This window comes from Lithohypha guttulata, assembly GCF_036872675.1.
Source record: "Lithohypha guttulata strain CCFEE 5908 chromosome Unknown scaffold_3, whole genome shotgun sequence".
NCBI lineage: Eukaryota > Fungi > Ascomycota > Eurotiomycetes > Chaetothyriales > Trichomeriaceae > Lithohypha > Lithohypha guttulata.
This window is the reverse complement of record NW_027042752.1, coordinates 1971248-1990783: the sequence shown is the minus strand read 5'-3', so window position 1 is coordinate 1990783 and position 19536 is coordinate 1971248. Positions and strand designations below refer to the sequence as shown.

Here is a 19536-nt window from a genome sequence, read left to right as displayed (position 1 = left end):
TTCTTCTGCCTCAAGGTGCTAGGATTTCAAGTCAGTACAGCAGAATGGTGCCCTTACCGTGTAGACTTGTTACATTGCCTATGACATCACAGTCTCGTCGCGTCTTGGAAAGCTCAAGCGAAAGAAAATGCAGACACCAGGCATTGCTCCTGTTCACTTTGCCTGATTCAAGACTCGCTCCAATATTGCTGGTGATATGATCTTCCCATGACTATGGGAGAGTGGAACGGAATGTTAAAGCTGGCTTTACTAGACAAGCTTTGCCATAGAGAGGCAGTAAACACAGACAAGAAACGGGCTGATTTACTTTCGGGCTGCCGCTATCCATTGGACGACTTTCATTAACACGGCATAGGTCAAATGAACGTTCTTCCACAAGATTGGTTCTTTGTAACAGCCAAAGACTATTGCACTGATCATTGTGATTCTCAATAAAGCAGCGTTCTTAGAAACACTCGCTTGAAGTGTCATCCTGTCGCCCCCGTGGCCATTTTCTGCAAAGACACGATCATCAGTCACTTAATCTCCTAAACCTTTGCTGCCAGTAGCCTGAGCCAGTACCGCTCCGAATATGCAACATGCCTCAGGTACTGATCCATCATTCTTTCACGGCCATGGTTTTCTTCTCTCTACAAGAGACAGCCCCCCCTGCCCGAGGTACTGTTCCACATTCAATTGTCTTCATCCTTAGTAGTCGTTGAAAGATCCTCACCGCCAGAGGTCATAGCAACGTCTCTGTCTTTGGAGGCTGTTGAGTCGTCCCCGTCATCCTCTTTAGTCTCTGTATCCTTGTCGTCGTTGGTCGTCGTGACACCAGCGCAACTGTCACTCCACTCAATCAGCACATCAATCCATCTATGGGCTTTGCGATGTAAAGACTTCCGAACTGACATGAAATCACTTTCGCGGTACGTGAATGCATGTTCTCTTAGCAGATCTAGCTCTTCTTTGAACTTAGATTCGGATTTTGTGCTCGGCAATGCTCGCTAGAGGTTTGACAACGGATTGTATGAAAATTTGCCACAACGTGAAAGTGTCGCAGACGTCGCTGAAACCACAAACTTCGTCCTTGAGCCCAGCGCAACGGCTTCTTTCCAACCGGACCGAGCTCACGACGTTGCTGGATGTCTTGTCATCCTTGGAGTTCCTGTTTTCAATGTCTGGGAAACTCAACGAAGCACAACGTAAAATTCGACAAGATTCAAATTCGTTCGTAAAGAAGTTGAGATACATGAGCTTTCTTGCGTCTTCGTCCTCGTCCTCACCTGAACTGCCAATTTCACAGACTCTGCAGATTCGGAACGCAACGTTTTTTCCATCCAGAAGGTCCTGAAAGGTTCTACAGACAAGGACGGTAGAGTGTCCTAACCAGATGTGCGCTGCCACCACCTCAAACGTATCAAAACGGTCGAAGATAGAGCATAACCTTTTCAGCGAAAGTTCGGTGTTGCCTCGGCGAATATGGCCATGATATTTTGACTTACAAAGTGCTTTGTAACAGGCGCGATAAAATTGTGAATCCCGAAACATGTCATCTAGCCTGAAGCAATAAAAGTCAAGTTCTGCGTAATCCAGTAAAGCTGCTTTGTACTGTGGGATTTCGGAAAGGTCCTCTGCGTAGTCTATCTTCAGACCGAGTACACTGCATTCGTAAGAGCAAACGCTGCTGCGACAATACAGAGAAAGCGTGTTCTCCTTATACAAGACATGCGATCCCTCCTGGTAGAAGAGCTGACATGTTCGTAAAGCTTGTGAGGATAATGTGGCACCGCCAGGACATGCAGCATCTTCCACGTGGAAATCCGCCTGGTCAGCATCAACGTATTGGTTTTGGTCGTCTCTTTGGCTGTCACTGCGAATTGGTTGTAACTGTTTCGACAAGAGTCGAAAGATCTTAAGTCGAATTTCCGCCGGCAACTGCACCAATCGAGAACCAGCTTGAGGATTCGCAGGCTTTGAGAACATATCGCGCATCTTGATCGAAGGAAGTAGTATGCTTTTGCTTTGAATCTTCTATTGAGCAAGAATGGACTGATGCGGTCAATCGAAGAAAACGAGGACTCGAACGGATTAGTGAGCAACTCGATCGCAGATTGGATCTGGTTCCTGCGTCAAGTAGTGATTGAGCGGTAGCATATCAAGTGGAGGAAATAATGAGAGATCTCGTGGTAGTGGGGCTGCGAAGGTCCCGAGTGATACTTTCACTTGTGGCTTGCACATAGAATACCCATACTGTCACACTTTTGCCGGAGGCAGCCCACGCACAATGGAACCTTAGCAGTATCAACGTAGCTAAGCAAAGTAAGTGTTGTCGGTATAGCAGCCCACAGCTCAACTCATAAGAGCGCACGTGCAGAAGCACTACAGGTGCGACTCAGCTAAGGACCAGCCTCCTTAGTCTGCCGACCTGTCATTCATGTGTTTGGCCTTGTCGTATGCTTTCCTAAATTCCCATTGTTGTTCTCGAAGCATGCAGTTTCGTCGATACTACGATTGATCTTGAACAGGGACATTAATCGTTCTTTCTATCAGCAGGATCACGCAGTTGTGACTGGTATTCCTGTATCAATTTTCTCTTCTCCCTCCGTTCTTGCGCTTCCATCTCTGCTATCTCTTGCTCCCAAGCTTCGTTCGACAGTGGTGAATCATTTGGCCTCTTCTTCTTCTTCTCCTCCTGCTTTCCCGTATCCCTCGTTACTCTATCATCCGAACCTCTGGTAGATATCGAAGCCGATCCAGCAAGGCTGAAAGGTCCAGCACTAACATCAAAGCTCTTACGTCGAACGTTAGGATCGTTGTCGTCTTTCACAGTTCCCCGACCTTGCGAACCCCCATCTCCACGCTCCTGTTCAGCCGCCGCGAAAGTATCAGCATTGGCCCACCGCCCCTTGCGGAATATCATCACAGCACGCTCTGTCGCTAGTCTCCGGTCTGATTGAGGTGGCAGTAACGCTATTTGCGCCTTGTAGAATGCTGCTAGCTTGAGGCTCTTCTCGTCGCCCTTCTGCTGAAGTCTTTCGACAGCTAGTTGCCGCATTGTTATTTCATCTTGTTCTCGATCTTGGGCTTGAGGCCCAGGGTAAGTTGTCGAGCTGATTGTGCGCCATAAATTGAGGGCCCGATATGTTCCTGCGCCCCAAATGACTGCCGAGCCCACACCAATGAAATAGAACGTCTTCTGTAGAGGGAGGCGCATCTTTGCGTCGCGGGGATCAGCCTTGTGGTGGTGAGAGGACCAGCTCGGAATCACTCTTGTCTGATAGAGAGCTTAAAGAGGTACCCCGTTGTGCTTCGCGAGTGTTGGTCGCAGCAACGAATCCCTGCTGCAATCACATGACTTGTGATAGCAGCGTCAATTTCTCGGCGACCCATGCTGATATTGGTATGACTATACATTACACTTGTTTCAGGTTTCAACTTTGATAAACTTGAATACAATCAAGTTCCCAAGCCTGGGAGTGCTGAACTCCACCAATTTCATATTTTGGCCGAGCAATATATGGTGTAACCTCGAACAAGCGGTCACAGGAAGGTGGTGGCCTGTACGAATATGTCCACTTTACAACTTGAATACTAACTATACTGCTACGCTTCATTCTGGCATCGATCTCGAGCCTCTTCCCATGCTATTCAGCTCAAGTTTCCTTTCCCTCGTAGATCCTCAAGCATGCTCTCATGCGCTGCGCCCGCATGAAGCACATGGTTTCTTCCTGACCTCTTCCCATGGCTTAGCGTCAAGCTTAGCCACGGTTCTTGCTGAGTTGGATTGTGGTTAGCCAATAGCAGACGATCAAACATGCTCTTTGAGAGACAACGAGGAAAACGAGCTCAATACCTGCGACCAGGCTTTCCCAGGATATCGCATAAAACGATCCTGCTGGATATCTCAAGTAGTTGCTCGTGTGCTTCTTATGTTTCTCTTGCCTGCTGTGCCTCCTCGTCGATCTATGGAGTATTTGATGAAGGATAGCCTCCTTGTCCTTGACTGAGCTCTGCCTCATATCATCTCCCTGCGTCAACACTCCTGACACAGCCAAGATGGCACCAAGGAAGTCCCCCACCAGCGACATTGAAGCCATCTTTCCCTCCAGCAGCATCAGCACAACCGCTGAGAGCCTGGTCGCAGAAGCCAATGAGAAACAGGCTTTTGCCGGTGCCACTTCCCAGCTTTCTCGCTGGACACGCTGGGGCACCACCTTCGACTCATTCCGCCGTCGCCAGCCCCAAGATGCTCCTAACCAACTCAACCACACCCTCCGCACAAGGCATCTATACATGATTGCCCTGGGAGGATGTATCGGTGCCGGCCTCTTCGTGGGTTCAGGAGGCGCACTTGCCTCAGGTGGCCTGCTTCACTCCTACTGGGGTTTCTCACTGTTGGTCTCCTTGTCTTCAACGTTGTCCAGGCGTTGGGCGAGCTTGCGGTTCTATACCCTGTCAGTGGTGGATTTTACACCTACGCGACTCGGTTCATTGATCCGAGCGTTGGATTTGCTCTTGGGTGGAATTACTGTCTTCAGTGGGCGATCGTGTTGCCACTCGAGCTCACGGTCGCTAGCGAGGTGATAAAGTTCTGGAACAATGACATCTCTGTCTCGGTGTGGATCACAGCCTTCCTCGCGGGAATTGTCGTCCTGAACGTCTTTGGGGTCATGGGCTATGGTGAGTTCGAGTTCGGCAGCGTGACATTCAAGCTGATCGCTATTATTATCTTCCTGGTCACTGGGCTTGTGAACGTGCTGGGCTCTTGCCCCTTGGACGGAGTGTACCACGAGTATTGGGGTGCTAGGCTCTGGAATTATCCTGGTGCGTTTCACAATGGTTTCAAAGGCTTTTGTTCAACCTTTGTTACTGCCTCGTTTGCTTATGCTGGTACGGAGCTTGTTGGATTGGCTGCTGCTGAAAGTAGGACTCCATTGAAGAGCCTGCCACGTGCAGTCAAGCAGGTAACCTGGAGAGTTGTGGCGTTCATGGTACTTCCGTTGATATTCGTTGGATTGCTTGTTCCATACGACGACAAGAGATTGTTCGGATCCGGAGAAGGCTTTGCAGACACTACTGCCTCACCATTTGTGATCGTGGCTGTCAATGCTGGTCTAAAGGGCTTCGACTCCTTCATCTGCACTGTCATCGTGGTATCTGTAATCTCGATTGGCAATTCTGGTGTCTATGCTGGATCTCGAACACTGACAGCATTGGCTGAGCAAGGCTATGCACCAAGGTTTCTCACATACATCGACAGGGCTGGACGACCGCTGGCATCGACGGTGATTCTCATCTGTTTTGGTGGTGTGGCATACATCAACACTGGTGAAGCGGGCCAGACCATCTTTCAATGGCTCATGTCTCTTGCTGGTCTCGCAGCTTTGTTCACCTGGGGCAGTATCTGTGTGTCGCGTATCCGATTTCGTGCAGCATGGAGACTGCAAGGTCGAAGCATGAACGAGATACCTTTCCAAGCTCTCTTTGGCACTGCGGGCTCGTGGTTCAGTCTTATACTAGTTGTGCTAGCTCTTGCCGCACAGCTTTTCGTCGCGATTAAGCCACCTGGAGGAGGTACCGCCAATGCCGAACACTTCTTCAAGCAGTCTCTCACATGGCCTGTCGTGCTGCTTCTGTGGGCTTGTGGCCATTTTTGGAATCGAAAGCCCTGGCTCAAGGTAGCCCGTATCGACATCAATAGTGGACAGAGGCAGATAGACTGGGTTGCTCATCGTGTCGAAAATCAGAGGCAGGCGGAAGGGTCCTTTGTGAGACGAGTCGTTCGTTTCCTGTTCTGAAGTCGTGTATGTGAGCCAAGTGATTTTGGGCTGCTCAAGAAATGACCTTGGTGTGAACTAGGAATCTTGTTACTGTGACCATGAAACGACGTGTTCCGAGATATGGATGCTCTCTAAACTATGCTGTATCAGTGCACAATAATAACGGTTTCGAATTTGTTATGTTGGGTTCTTGTATGGATTGTTCAGTCACGACTTTGCCCGGTATTAATGCTCATCTATCTACGATAAGCGCCAACCCACCTCCTCCACCAGGCAACGAAATCGACAGTAGACACATCTATTCCTAATTTCTGCAGCTCGCCCGTGTCTAGGTGGCAGTCGTATGGTCTTAGTGTCCCATCCTTGGCTGGTTGCTTACCACTCTCTTGATCTGGAACCATATTGTCCACGGGAAGATCCATGATCTCACCAAATTTCTGCACAATCTCGTACTTCGTCATGCGGTCCTCAGAGCTGAACTGCAGAATTCGTGGAAGGGAGTCTGACTTGGTTTGCGTAGGCTGCGAAGGGGAAATGGCTGAAGTATAGAGCTTGGCGATCTCCAGTATGACTCTTCCTATGTCTGCTGTGTTTGTAGGATAGCGGATGGCATAGTCGTCCATGACAACCTTCTCTCCTTTCTGTGACTTCCACAATGCATCCATGAGCACATTCACTGCGCTTTCTTTGTTGTTCTCCTTGGGTACGGTTTCGCCATATAGAACTGGAACTCTCAGGACAACTGCCTGTCCAGGTTTTGAGGCTTTAAGGACCGCTGTTTCGCCATCGAGTTTTGTCTGTCCGTATATGTTGGTCGGCTCTGGTTTGTCGGTAATCTTGTAGGGAGCTTGTCCTGGTTTTCCAGGGAAGACATAATCGGTCGAGATGTAGACAAGGAAGATATTGTTGGTTGCAGCGTGGGATGCAATGGTTGCTGTCGCTGCCACATTCAGCTTACGAGCACCCTCTGGATTGGCAGTACAGGAATCGGGCTGTCGGTCAGCGGCTGAATGGACTATAACCTGTGGCCTGAGTACGTTAGAGGTTGTATCTAGTCAGTAGAATCATGGCTCGTGCTATGGTTTCTGGAAATGTTTTTGAAGAAACGCAGGACACTAATTTGGCTACTGATGCGTCGCTGGGCAAACCTACTTCACTTCATCGAGCAACGCTCTAACCTCATCCTCGTTCTGGATGTCGAGCTTGCGAATCTTGGGTGGATTTGCTCTGCTAAAACCAGTGCCGATGGTTTCCCAATTGGCATCTTCGAAGGTCTTCAAAACCTGCCGGCCTAGCAGCCCGGTTGCACCAGTGATCAGCGCACGTCGAGTCATTCTACAGTGTAGATTGAGTCGAAGTGTTGCTGGTGCAAGCAAAGATCGCAAGCGAGGACGAGGTTTGGGTTTGGTTGAGCCACGACGGGTGACATCAGACCTCATGTTCCGCAGCGGAGCTCGAAGGACTGGGAGGAGGGGCGGCCACGCCTAGCTGTCCCTATAAGGAGTCCATGTTTCGGGCTATTCCGCCAAAGCTTGGACCACTACCGTCGCTAGAGTACTGCTGAAGTCTGAGACACGCGCAGTAAATCCCAGCTCATACAGCTTGCAACTCATACAGCAACATTTCAAATCTCAGAATAGCTGTTCCTGTCACTTCGGCATACGACAATCTTCTCAATTTCTGCAGTATATCCAGGCTGCAGCATATTGAAGCAGCCCTAGAAGTTTCCGGGCGGAGTTCTACAGTCACATCATCCAACCAGTGCTCGACTTGGCGGCTCAAGCTCAAAATGTAGTCCCTTTGCTGACAAAACCGTTCGGCCGAACGTGTTGTAACCTCTTACCGAGTCATTTCGATGTAGTCTTTGCACTACTGGACTGAAGCAGATTGTCTTTCGTTTGTACTCTTGTCGCCGCTTCATTTTCCACATTACTCTTTACTCTCGCGGTTTGTGGCGCAAGTCGAGCGGTGCGCATCCTGCCGTGGAGGGCATAGAACGTTCGACCGCCTTTCGGACGGGATATGCTATAGCACACCCACTGTGTATGGTCCCAAACATGTCAACCGATGGCTCTCCTGCTGGTGACCATGCGCAGGGTCCAGCAAGGAAAAAGATGAGGAAAGGTACTAAGAGCTGTATTGAGTGTCGTAGGAGGAAGATCAAGTGCACATTTGAGCCTGGCAGGACCTCTATATGCAACGAGTGCTTTGCTCGTGGTTCTACCTGTATCGACCAGGAACATGGCGACGTATCTAGCTTCTCATCCAACACTACAGTCCTCCAGCAGAAGGAAGCCCAGAATTCTGCTTTACAGTCAAGGGTTACATATCTGGAAGATTTAGTGAAGCAGGTACTGGACAGGCTGCCAGAGAAGAATGGTGTCGCATCGCCTGCCGCGCCAGCTGCACCACCTCAGACTCAGACCATGCAAGCCGACACCCAAGCAGGTACGTAGTACCATTGGTTAGATTGAGTTGTATTCTGATCTGTTTCATAGCAAAAGTTCTAGAAAGTCTAAGAAGTCCTGCCCGAAACTTACATTCATCGGAAGAGATATTCATGTTCCCAGGCGAGGCCACCGCGAGCGCCCCAGCTCTATCGCTGTTCGACAACGACGTAATAAAACGAAGAGAACTACCTGCACCCATATCTCGAGCACAATACAACAAGTCGAAGTCCTTGATAGCCTCGCTTCTACAGCTCCTTCCTACTCCAGATGACCTCGAGGTCATACTCGAAAATTCACAAGAATGGTGGGCCATATGGCGGACTATGTTCCCTCATATTACTGATCGACGGTGTGTGACTATCAAGGAGTCCGTCTCCCATTCTTTGAGGTCGGAGAAACCTGCAGAGATAGCTAAGATCATGCTGTGTATCGCCTTGAGTATAAATCAACTACCTCAAGAATTTGATTGGAGCCGCGTATCAATGAAGCAAGACCGTACGGAACTGATGGAGCGGTACATTTCTACCGTCGACCGACTGATCATTCAAGATGATGAAATCGGTGCCACAATTGACGGTCTAGAATGCATGATCCTCGAGGCCAAGTATCACATCAATCTTGGCAGACCACGCAGATCCTGGCTACTCTATCATCGTGCCATTGCTTTTGGACAGCTTCTTGGTCTGCACAGGCTCACCGTAAGACGCCCCAAGAGACCAGACACAGAGTACTATAGGCAACTAATGGTATGGACACATCTCGTGATGGGGGATCGGTATTTATCCCTAGTCCTTGGACTGCCATATTCGGTAGCTGAGGCCTTTGTGTCTGCGTCAATCGCTGAAGCGGCTGTCATTGCGCAAGAGTCTGCAGCTGGAGAAGCCTACCTTGCAAGGATGGCACCTATCTTGACAAAACTCATTGATAGGAACCAGAGTCCAACCACCATGCCTTATTCGCATTCACTCAACTTAGACAGAGAGGTCGATGAACTGTACGCTACGACACCGAAGCACTGGTGGACGGTCGAAAGACTACCAAATACTGCGATAGAAGAGCATTTCGATCGCCTCCAAGCACAGTTCTTCCACTATCAGACAAAGGTTCTTCTACACATGCCATTCATGCTTCGATCATCCAGCGACAAACTCTACCAATATTCTCACGCAACGTGCTTAGACGCTGCCCGGCACATGATACGCTACTTCGACGCTTTACGAGGCGCTGATAGTGTTGGTCCTCATATTTGCAAACTGCTTGATTTCCAGGCGTTTACAGCGGCAATGCTTCTGATACTCAATATCTGTGGATACAATTCGCATATTAGAGGCACTTTGCCACAACAGCCAGACTTGGAGCAGGACCAAGAAGATTCTGCTTTAATTGATCGAACTATTACTCTGCTTCGTGTAGCAGCTAATGAGCCTGGTGGCGTTGTGGCGTCTCAGTGTGCGAAAGCGCTTGAATATCTTGGTCGGGTTAGGTCAGGTAAATGTGACCAAGAAAAAGCCTGTAAAGATTCGTGTCAGATTGCTATTCCTTACTTCGGCACGATCTCGATTGGGTTGGGCAAGCACTTCGTACCAATCAAACCAGGAACATATCCAGAAGCAGGTGCACCACGGCAATCAGTGACCGCCTCCGCAAAGGCCCAACAGCATGCTCAGCAGCATATAATGAGTGGTTTACCTACTCCAAGTTGCAGTTCTCACTCATCTCAACCTTCGCCAAGTATAAACAGCGAAGGAATACGTCAATCACCTTACGAGTATCCTTTATCAGCTCCGAACGGTATGGACAACTCTTGGACGGCAAGCACTGAGGATCCATTCATCACATTTGATAGTTTTATGGCATTTCCTGGGGCGGAAGTTTTGGACTTCAGCTCAAACATCGACCTTACATCCAACAATTATGGCCAACAGCAAGCTGTGAACGTGTATGGACCACAATACCAGGACCAAAACATGCCTGGAGATAGTTTTCCATTTCCCAATATAGGTGGAGGAGGGTTAGAGCTCGATAATGGGTGGAATTGGTTGGGGCTTGATGCAACGATCACGTCTTGATGTGCGAGCGTGTTGTACCTCCAAATTCGGTATCTGTGTGGCTACGTGGTTTCGATACATAGAAGCTTGTGTTCAATATGATATATCTATTCTACACATTCACACACATTGAGCGCGCAGAAGATCGTGGCTTCTTTTTTATTTGACCTCGAAAATCGAAGTGGCCGCTTCAACGATGTTGGAGCTCAAACACACTGCACATGATATCCGTCAAACCACGCGTCAGTATCTGAATCTCGACTATTTCTAGCAGACCAGATTCGCGTTAATGCAGACGCAGCGTGAGGGGCTACGAGTGCTCAAAAACCATCAATCCGATGCTCACTCCTGCTTCAACAACCCCTCAGCGAATCAAGCTAATCCTTGTTGTTCCACGTCAGTCCAAGATGCCTCGGCACTGTGGCGGTGACACCACTATGCCGTGGCTGAGGTGTACTCATACAAACCTTCACTTTGACTCTGACTTGGTGTGACTTCTTGAGCGTAAAGAGTACACCAGAGCAAAGCGTGTCTGACAAGAACAAGTATGAGTAGCCTATTGACAGCCACCCGTCGGCTCAACCAAGCTAAGAACATGATGTTTGGTAAGACACAAGATCCGAATTCCCTGCCTTGGGATCCAGAGAATACAAACTTCCCGCTGCGTAAAGATATCTCGCACCAACCCGGACAACCAGATGGCGCTTGCTGGGTAATTTGTCTAACTCTCTGCAGCTCGTTGTATGCTGATCATGTCTAGGTTTGGGGCAAAGTAGGCAGCACTCAGAGTCAAGTCTATTCAGGAAGCTAAGTTATTCAGGATGACTATCTAGGTCGACTGAACCTCCTCACTCCAACTCGAGTCAAAGCAGCAGCAGCCGAAATCAAAACAGGTGAAACAGCACCTCTCGACCTTCCTTCCAACGTTCCAGCTCAGCCCGCTTTCGGACGGCAGGTCTTCAAGCATGAAATTACACCCATCGCTGAGGAACATGCATACGATGACATCTATCATATGAACACCCAGTCCGGCACGCAATGGGACGGGTTCCGCCACGTCGCCCATCAAGCCACCAATACTTTTTACAACAATACCAAAGCTGCGGACTTCAGATCCCATCTTGGCGGTGATGAGAAGTCGCATAAGTGCAGTGTCCATCTTTGGCGCGAGCACGGTCTCACTGGTCGTGGTGTACTCCTTGACTACAAGGCTTGGGCTGAGAGTCAAGGGATCAACTACGACACCGCGACGCCTCACGAAATCACCTATGAAAATCTCGTGCTTGTTGGAAAGTCTCAAAACCTCGACATCCGTCCTGCTTCACAAGGTGGAGATATACAGCCTGGTGATCTATTGTTCATCCGCAGCGGGTGGGTCAAGGACTACTATTCTCGCACTGATGCAGAGAATGTCGAGCTTGCGAAACGAGAACACGGCGCGTGGGCAGGCGTCAAGCGACAGCCCGAGATGATTGACTGGCTACACGACTGTTACTTCTCAGCTGTTGGGGGTGACGCCCCTGCTTTCGAGTGCTGGCCACCTGCGCCTATTATGCTGCACGAGTACCTGCTGGCGCTGTGGGGCGTACCTATTGGCGAGATGGTGGATCTTGAGAAGGTTAGCGAATTAGCGAAGAAGAACAAGAGGTGGACTTTCTTTGTTACGAGCGCTCCGTTCAGGACGATTGGTGGCGTGGCGAGTTGGTTGAATGCTACTGCTATATTCTGAGAGACTTGACGGAGATGATGTTGGATACTGGAAGGTCTTGCAAGAGAAGTGGCAAGTAGGTAATTGCGGGAATTCAAGCAACGCACTCTCATAGCACCAGAAGTCACCATAACGTGAACAAAATTTTCTGGACATGGTTTTTCTCAGCCTATTCAAGACACCAGAATTGACGATGGCTGAGTTCTAACCACATAATGAAGCATTGACTACACAATTTATTGCTCCCTGTCCGAGCCTTAATACCGTTATCTCAATCCCCGGGACGAGGTGAAAGAGCTCGGCTGGATGGTTCCGATTCCTTGTACTCCAGACTTTTCTGAGGACGATCATAGTCACCTCGCCCGCTTGATCGTGTAGGTGACGGGTCACGACGGGAGTGACTGTCGTGCCTCGACAAATCGCGCGTCTAGACGACCTATCGTGATCATCTCGTCGACTTCATCGTGTCAAGGGCGGATCACGTTGAGAGTGACTACGACTCTTTGAGTTGCCTGGGTAGGGCGCCCGACATTGACTTCGCTCGCGCGTCCTGCTTGAACGGCTGCTATCGTCCTGAGCATATCGGTCACGTCGATCTTCACTGTAACGATCATCAATAGCGCGTCTTTGTGATTGTCCGGGACTATTGTATACGCGAGTGGTCGACGATAACCGCTAATAAGCACGAATCGTTGCTCAACACCGAGTTGGGTTAGAGACTTGTCCATCTACGACTTGCTTAACCGCTCATCGTTCAGCTTTGTAGTCGACCGCGGTCTTTGCGTCCTCCACAGATAACCAGACAATACCAGCTCAAGGATATAGAGTACAAAAATTGACACACTCAATCCTCGGCTGGCTGTCATTTCCCTGGCTAGTCTCAGTTGTGTACTACCATCGTCCAGATATCGCTGTAGACCCCGATTCCATTTCTCAAGGGCGAGGTCATTGCCTTGAGTGGAGTACGTCCCATCTGCCATGACTTTGGTAATATCAAATGCACTCGACTTGCTGTAGTTGTTGAAAGCGTAGGCAAGTGCTGTCAGAGATCGAATCACACTAACAACACAGATGAATATGATAACTGGATAAAACCATCGACGTGGTGTTTGTTTTGACTTGAGCCAGGAGAAGGAAAACAAAGCTATTAACAGGATCGAGTCGATAGTCCCGCCAATGCCAGTTGCAAATAGAGCCCAGACGGCGCCGACTCCTACTTGTGAAGGCACAAGAACAATCCTTGGGACAGCAGAACTGAATTCAAGTGCCACGATGCTTGTGCCGCGATTCGAACTATGATAAACGACGTTATCGATGGTGAAGCCTAGGATCACAGCAGCCATGGGAAGGATCGCGATTGCACATATCAGACATGCGATGTGGAGAGTTCTGTTAGTGGTAGCCATGCTGTGGTTGCGTTCGGGCAGTAAGAACACGACAGTGAATGTTAACGGAATCAGTTGCCCGTGACTGGAATAGTCGACATTTTCAACACCGCAGAACGAACCATATACTAAACACCGCGTTCAACAGTATGGCTCGCGATCAAGACGCGAAGCCGAGCAAGGTGATTATCTCCCACAATCGATAATCGCTGTTAAGATCACACCAGAACAAAGCTCCGTTGCTGGCTCGTTGGCCAACCATGCAAAGTGTTGGAAGATGACGCGCACCAAGAGACTTGGCTGCATCGACCAGCCGACGACCATCTGAGGCACGTGCCGTTAGTCATGATGCATGACTGTTCGATCACTGCGCACAAAGATGTCGTAAAGCATTGCAAAGAACTGTGATGGTCGTTCAATGACCTTGCAGCAGTATACACTTGGAAAGGAGTTTGGGTTGACGAGAAGGAAGGGCACATTCGGAAGTCGTCATTCACACATACGCTGTTGTATTCTTCGGCTTGCTAATGTGACAGCAACATGTCTCCAGCCGATCTTTTCACTTGCTCAGAGGCCACATTCTCTGGAACGAGAGATTGTCCTCAAACAAGAAAGGAAGACGGAACAAACGGCTTCTGCTACATATAACAACTTCCAGTGAAGTTATAGGAGAGCATACGCGACAAGGTCACAACCAGGCTACACAGCCCAGCGATGCCCCGAAGCGGCTTCTTAGCTTCCGTAATGCCTCCACCACCTGATTATCAGAGCTCTTTTCGGTCCAGCCTAGCAGGGCAACATGGCCAATTGCAGATGCTTTCGAGGTCTAATAAGGCCTCCATCAAGTGCTAACTAAACGATCAGCGTCTTACCAAGAGGCTCGTTTGGTACAAGGTTGGCGTACGGAGGTACGCTCTTCGAATCACAAGGAGTTGCTACGAGCCTTCCAGAAGTCAAAGACAATGGGTGTCTCTCGTCGCCGGCCTGCGCTGACCCTCGAGACGTTGTTGCAGTCAAACTACTATCGAGCAAGGACATGTCAACGCGACGACGCGTGCTCACGGCTACGATCGCTGTGATATGCACAATCGGGATTGTATGGCGCTACCACGATTGTTAGTTGGAACCCTCTTCAGGTCCTGGTGATCTCTAACTTCTTGCCGAAGTGAGTGAAGTACCTGCGTACATCTCTCGCAAAACAGCATATAGGCCTTACAACGTCTCCCATACTGGCGATAGCCATCATCTACCACAGCCTGCAGATTCACATGGCTGGTTCGAGGTCGAAACTAATCTCAGCAGTGGAGTCAAACAGTATACGCGTAGCAGTACCAGCACTGTTCCTTCTCTGCTATGGCTAAGCCTAACCTTTGACTCCCAATCCTGGGGTAAACACAACTTCCATCACCGTAATGTCGACGACTTTTTGCGCATAATACCACAACAAGTCCAGCTCGAGGACGTCTCTCTAGGCTTACTCACAAGCTCGGAGCAAGAGTACAAGGCATACATTGAAGCGACACGCGCATATGACTTTGCTAAGATCTCAATCATCTTGCATAAAGGCTTTCACGATGGTCCGGTCGTCGATCGTGCTCATCGACAAGATCGGGCTGTACAAGTAGCTCGACGAAGCGAATTGGCGAAGCTGAGAAATTTCCTCATGCTTAGGACGATCGCAGACGAAGAGCACATTCTATGGATGGACGCAGATGTACATCGACTTGACCGAGGTATCGTGCAACGCATGATCAAGCATACCGGGGAACGCGCCGACGTCGGAATGATCACAGCGCGTTGCTCGCAAGGTGGCAACGACAACTACGACCACAACGCGTGGCGAGGCACACGGCAAGGGCCAAGAGGATGGGATCTAAACGAGCAAGAGATAAAGGACGGCGAGCTGGCGGCTCAGGGTCAATATCATATACCTGCTATCATTAAGGGGTCAACGAACGATGACCTAGTTGAACTCGATGTGGTAGGGGCCACAATTCTATATATTCGAGCTACCTTAATACGGCAGGGGTTGACTTTTCCAGCGCATTTTGTGATTGGCACGAGATGGCGCAAAGATGGGTGGGATGGTATTGAGTCTGAGGGTCTTTGCTACAACGCACGTGGTATGGAGAACAGTAAGTGTATGGTGCTGGGTGGTTCATGGCACGTCGAGCATACGAAAGGCTGAGGTTATTTACTATTGCTGAGCTGCAGTTGACATATACAGTCTCATATAGCGCTTCAAACAGCTTGCAAAACAGATACGTTACGATCTGGTTTCAGCTTGACTCCCTTTTTTCAGTAAGATGCTACTGACAGGAACAAAGATTTATTGGGATGTCGAGATAAAGCTGGACCTGCCACAGGAACAGTACTTAAGCATGACTTGCCAACAGCAGGATGGTATAAATTTGGGCACCTGATTCTTCGAGTGATAGGCTACTTCCTCCTTAGAGTACTAACAACAGTACTCTCAGACTCGCACCACTTTGCCAAGACATTTTCGGAACAACTTCGTTTCGTCGCACTTGCCTGTCCAGGCTACTAATCCCGCTGTACTTACTTTGTTCTCTCCAGAAAGTGGATCTGTGGTCCGCAGATATTGAAGTGTCGCTGGGCATGTTCTTTCCTCCAAAACTGCCAAGCACCACAGCATTCACCGAGTAGGAAACACCTTCGCATACCTGAACTACCAGTATACGCCGAGCGTGCGGCACCTTGCTTCACCAAGAGTTTGTCACATTGTTTGCTCTTCACGTGGACTTTTCGCACAACAGCAAACCACGAGCGTGCTGAAGCGCTTGGTTGCTTCTCAGATTCCCAACCGCATTCAGCGACTTGTTCAGTCTTGTTCATCTGAGGTCTGAGAATCAGATGACCTCTGATTCGTGGCTGGTATGTCCAACGACCAGTAGACAACCTCGTAGCAAGTCTCGGTATGCTATCAAGACTTAATCGAAACACTGGTCAAGCGGAGCACATCAAAGGCAGAACGTCGGATAGCGCATTACACACCTAGCTCAATTGAGAGTAAGGGCGGTGCTATAATTGAAAGAAGAATTATTTCTGCTCTTTAAGACTCTGCAGCGAGGGCGAAGCTGTATCGTCCACGGAAGGTGTTTCATTATGGCTTCTTAACTCTGAATGTAGCACTACAACACAGGACTGCCAACCTATATATATATCAATACATTCTCCAAGGCCGAAGCTGAAGAGATCGTGGCAAAGCGAGCTGCTCGGCGTGCTAAGAGATGTGGGAGTGGGAGGCACAATTTATCCCGAAAATCTTCAGCATGTCGTCGAGTACAATCCAATATGGCTTCGGCCAGTCTCTGACCACTCAGATTGCTGAAAGGAGAAGGTAAGAAATACCAGTTCAGGCTTGGTTGGCACGTCGTCTGTATTATTGACACACTTAAAGGTGTTCAGAGCACAGCAAAGAGAATCGCTGTGGAAGAAGACACACTCAACAAGGCTCCCTGAAACGACCAGCTCGTACGAACAACCCAAAAAGGGAGGCTCCAACTTCGAGAACGACTGCGAAGGACAGCCGTCGAGTTCGGGTACTCGTTCTCAAGATGGAGTCCACTCAGTTGCTTACAACATGTCACCCACCTCCTACGAGCAGACGAACCAAAACGAGCTAGCAGCAGTGAGGCCTCGGACTCAACACCCTGGTCGCTAAACGACCATCTTTGATGATTGCGACGACTGCGCCCTCAGGCACAGCCTTGTACCTGAGGTCACTTTTCGCAGGTCCGCGGTCAATTTGCAGTATCTGGCGATACTCGGGCTTCGAACGCTCCCTTCACAATGGCGTACAATGGTGTTGCTAGCAGAGTAAAGTGCAGTTGTTGACGTACAACGAGGCCAACAAACAGCGATGACTTTACATGGTGACAAAGAGCGACACTTCTTGGTGTTTGCACCGCAAGGTTACTCGACCGAATAAGATACTCGAATCTGTTCTGCGCTCTCGATAATTCCTCAATCATGACCAGTCCACACAATCGCATCTTTGGGTACATCGATTCAAGCTCAACAAGGAAACAAGACCCGATTAGACCATCGATATCCCCTGATATGATGTCAAACCAAATATTGCGTCCGACTGAGGCCACTGAGGCCGATGCTCATACCGTCACTGCTCACAACGAGTGTGTTTGGCCCTCACTGGATGACAAAAACCCCTTCGCAGTCCTGAGCACTGACGACGTTTGCGAGAGCGAATCCGAGCACTCAGAAGATGTGCCAGGACACGTAGAAGACGCATCAGAGCCCTCCGATAAGGTCAATGAGCATGAGCATGAGCATGACGCTACTTGTAAAAGATGTTATAGGGACATAGCACGGAACCAGCTCCGCCAGCTCTGCCAGTGTCGTCGATGTTGGCGATGCAACAACATGCAGGACGATTGTGACTGCGGCGACGATACCTGTGCGGTTTGTGACCAGCCAGAGTCGTTTTGCTCATGTCCGCGATGTCACATCTGCGGGGAGGAGGGATACTATTGTGAGTGTCAATTCTGCGGACGTTGCAACTCTGCTCCAACCTCCTGTCGTTGTGTCATACCATCCGACAAAAAGACAGACCTCACCCCAGGCCGACTACTCCAGCAGGTCGATACCCTTGGCATTGAGTACGACAATTGGAGTCCTCGACCTGTGGTGGTTTATAGCAATTTCGAAGAACATTATCTCTTCGCTATCCGAAAACCTTTCATTATTTACCAGGATATCAAAAACAAGATCAAGTCTGTGCTTGAATCACAGCTCGATGTCCTTCGAAGCTCGCGATTATACAAAGGTATAATCAAGTCCATTAACACAGTGAAATTCCTCCGAGAGCTGGAGCACGAGGCATCCCACACGAACGTTACAACCAAGAACGGGGTTCGCAAGATGCTCACTGAACTTGTGAAACTGCCAGCAGATGGTCAGAGCATGGTGCTCTCCTTCGATTGCGAGGGCGATAACCTAGGACGTAACGGTACCACATGCTACCTGCAGATCCGTGACAACGTCGCTGAGAGGATTTATCTCGTGGACTTGTTGACGTTAGGTCAGAAGGCCTGGTTCACGCCTGCACAGGGGTCTGCCACCACACTACAAGACATCTTCCAGAACCCGAAGTTAGTCAAACTCATCTTCGACGTACGATCAGATTCGGACGCGCTGTACAATCACTACGGCATCAAGCTGGCAGGTGTTCTCGATGTCCAGTACCTGAAGATGCTCTGCTATCGTTACTATTGCGATAGGCGACCAGGATATAATCGGACGATGATTGATTCAGATTGTCTAGATAACGACCAAGAGACCGAGTTCGCTCGATACAAGCAGTATCCGTTCGGCAGGGATTACTCAAGGTTCATGGACAGACCTTTACCACCGATTCTCAAACTGTACGCTGTGAACGACGTTCGCTTCCTTCATGTCCTGGCTGCGCATCTGAAAGAGCACCTTACCGCAAAAGGTCTTGACTTTGCTTATGAGTGGACGGACAAAGAGATTAAGTGGACCTGGGAGGAAGACTACTACGAGGACCACTATCCGACGGACGACGACCCCTACGCTCGCGCCTGCACCAAGGATTCGTTTTCTCGCTGTTGGAAAGAGAGGATCAATACCACATAAGGCGAGAATGATGTACGGCCATGAAGCGAGAACCAATAACTTGTTGATCGGTAGACAATAAGACTGTACACATTGGTCAGAACAAATCGTCCAAGCTAAGTAGGGTCAAAGTCCCCATGCAGCAGAATCCTATTGTTACTAGAGAAGACTTGTCAGTACCAAGGAGCAGGAAGAACATGCTGGAAAGGCGAAGGCGGAAGCAGAAGGAATTGCGGACGCGCGAGCTGCTCGAAAGTTGAGAAGAACTGCCGTGGTGGGATTAGAAAGGGATGGCTAGGAGGAAGAGAATATCAGATAAAAACTCAAATTCACGAATCATGTGGAAATAAAACATGCTTGTCGATGCTTCCTTGAAGAAGGAAAAAAGAAGTGGGAAGGACGATGCTTATGGGAGTGTAGGTCTCATTCAGGAGTTTTAGCATCTACTGATTTGATAAGCCTCGCATAAAATGCCAATCTCTAACGAAGAGATCCTCAACCTTGAAAGCATATCGATACATATGCGATTCTGTCTCTGTAGAAATGACAACCAACTGCTCGCCCTCT

The 19536-nt window shown here is 49.3% G+C and overlaps 8 protein-coding genes across 8 annotated transcripts; 5 read left to right on the top strand and 3 right to left on the bottom strand.

Moving 5' to 3' along the window:
• Window positions 1–671: 671 nt before the first annotated feature.
• On the bottom strand, window positions 672–893 carry LTR64_004502 (uncharacterized protein; the record flags this gene model as incomplete). The annotated part of the gene is made up of 1 exon (XM_064898847.1): window positions 672–893. The coding sequence occupies one exon, from the start codon at window positions 891–893 to the stop codon at window positions 672–674; it is 222 nt and encodes a 73-aa protein (XP_064754804.1).
• Window positions 894–2512: 1619 nt separating this feature from the next.
• LTR64_004501 (uncharacterized protein) lies at window positions 2513–3196 on the bottom strand (the record flags this gene model as incomplete). The annotated part of the gene is made up of 1 exon (XM_064898846.1): window positions 2513–3196. One exon carries the CDS (start codon window positions 3194–3196, stop codon window positions 2513–2515), a length of 684 nt encoding a protein of 227 aa, XP_064754803.1.
• An 842-nt stretch (window positions 3197–4038) lies between these two features.
• Window positions 4039–5780, top strand: LTR64_004500 (uncharacterized protein; the record flags this gene model as incomplete). Its single annotated transcript, XM_064898845.1, has 2 exons — window positions 4039–4314; window positions 4407–5780. 2 exons carry the CDS (start codon window positions 4039–4041, stop codon window positions 5778–5780), a joined length of 1650 nt encoding a protein of 549 aa, XP_064754802.1.
• A 218-nt stretch (window positions 5781–5998) lies between these two features.
• On the bottom strand, window positions 5999–7096 carry LTR64_004499 (uncharacterized protein; the record flags this gene model as incomplete). Its single annotated transcript, XM_064898844.1, has 2 exons — window positions 5999–6791; window positions 6915–7096. 2 exons carry the CDS (start codon window positions 7094–7096, stop codon window positions 5999–6001), a joined length of 975 nt encoding a protein of 324 aa, XP_064754801.1.
• Window positions 7097–7819: 723 nt separating this feature from the next.
• Window positions 7820–10281, top strand: LTR64_004498 (uncharacterized protein; the record flags this gene model as incomplete). The annotated part of the gene is made up of 2 exons (XM_064898843.1): window positions 7820–8210; window positions 8261–10281. The coding sequence occupies 2 exons, from the start codon at window positions 7820–7822 to the stop codon at window positions 10279–10281; spliced, it is 2412 nt and encodes an 803-aa protein (XP_064754800.1).
• Window positions 10282–10807: 526 nt separating this feature from the next.
• On the top strand, window positions 10808–11989 carry LTR64_004497 (uncharacterized protein; the record flags this gene model as incomplete). The annotated part of the gene is made up of 2 exons (XM_064898842.1): window positions 10808–10865; window positions 11094–11989. The coding sequence occupies 2 exons, from the start codon at window positions 10808–10810 to the stop codon at window positions 11987–11989; spliced, it is 954 nt and encodes a 317-aa protein (XP_064754799.1).
• A 2400-nt stretch (window positions 11990–14389) lies between these two features.
• LTR64_004496 (uncharacterized protein) lies at window positions 14390–15541 on the top strand (the record flags this gene model as incomplete). Its single annotated transcript, XM_064898841.1, has 2 exons — window positions 14390–14468; window positions 14520–15541. 2 exons carry the CDS (start codon window positions 14390–14392, stop codon window positions 15539–15541), a joined length of 1101 nt encoding a protein of 366 aa, XP_064754798.1.
• A 1805-nt stretch (window positions 15542–17346) lies between these two features.
• LTR64_004495 (uncharacterized protein) lies at window positions 17347–18990 on the top strand (the record flags this gene model as incomplete). Its single annotated transcript, XM_064898840.1, has 2 exons — window positions 17347–17677; window positions 17957–18990. 2 exons carry the CDS (start codon window positions 17347–17349, stop codon window positions 18988–18990), a joined length of 1365 nt encoding a protein of 454 aa, XP_064754797.1.
• Window positions 18991–19536: the final 546 nt, after the last annotated feature.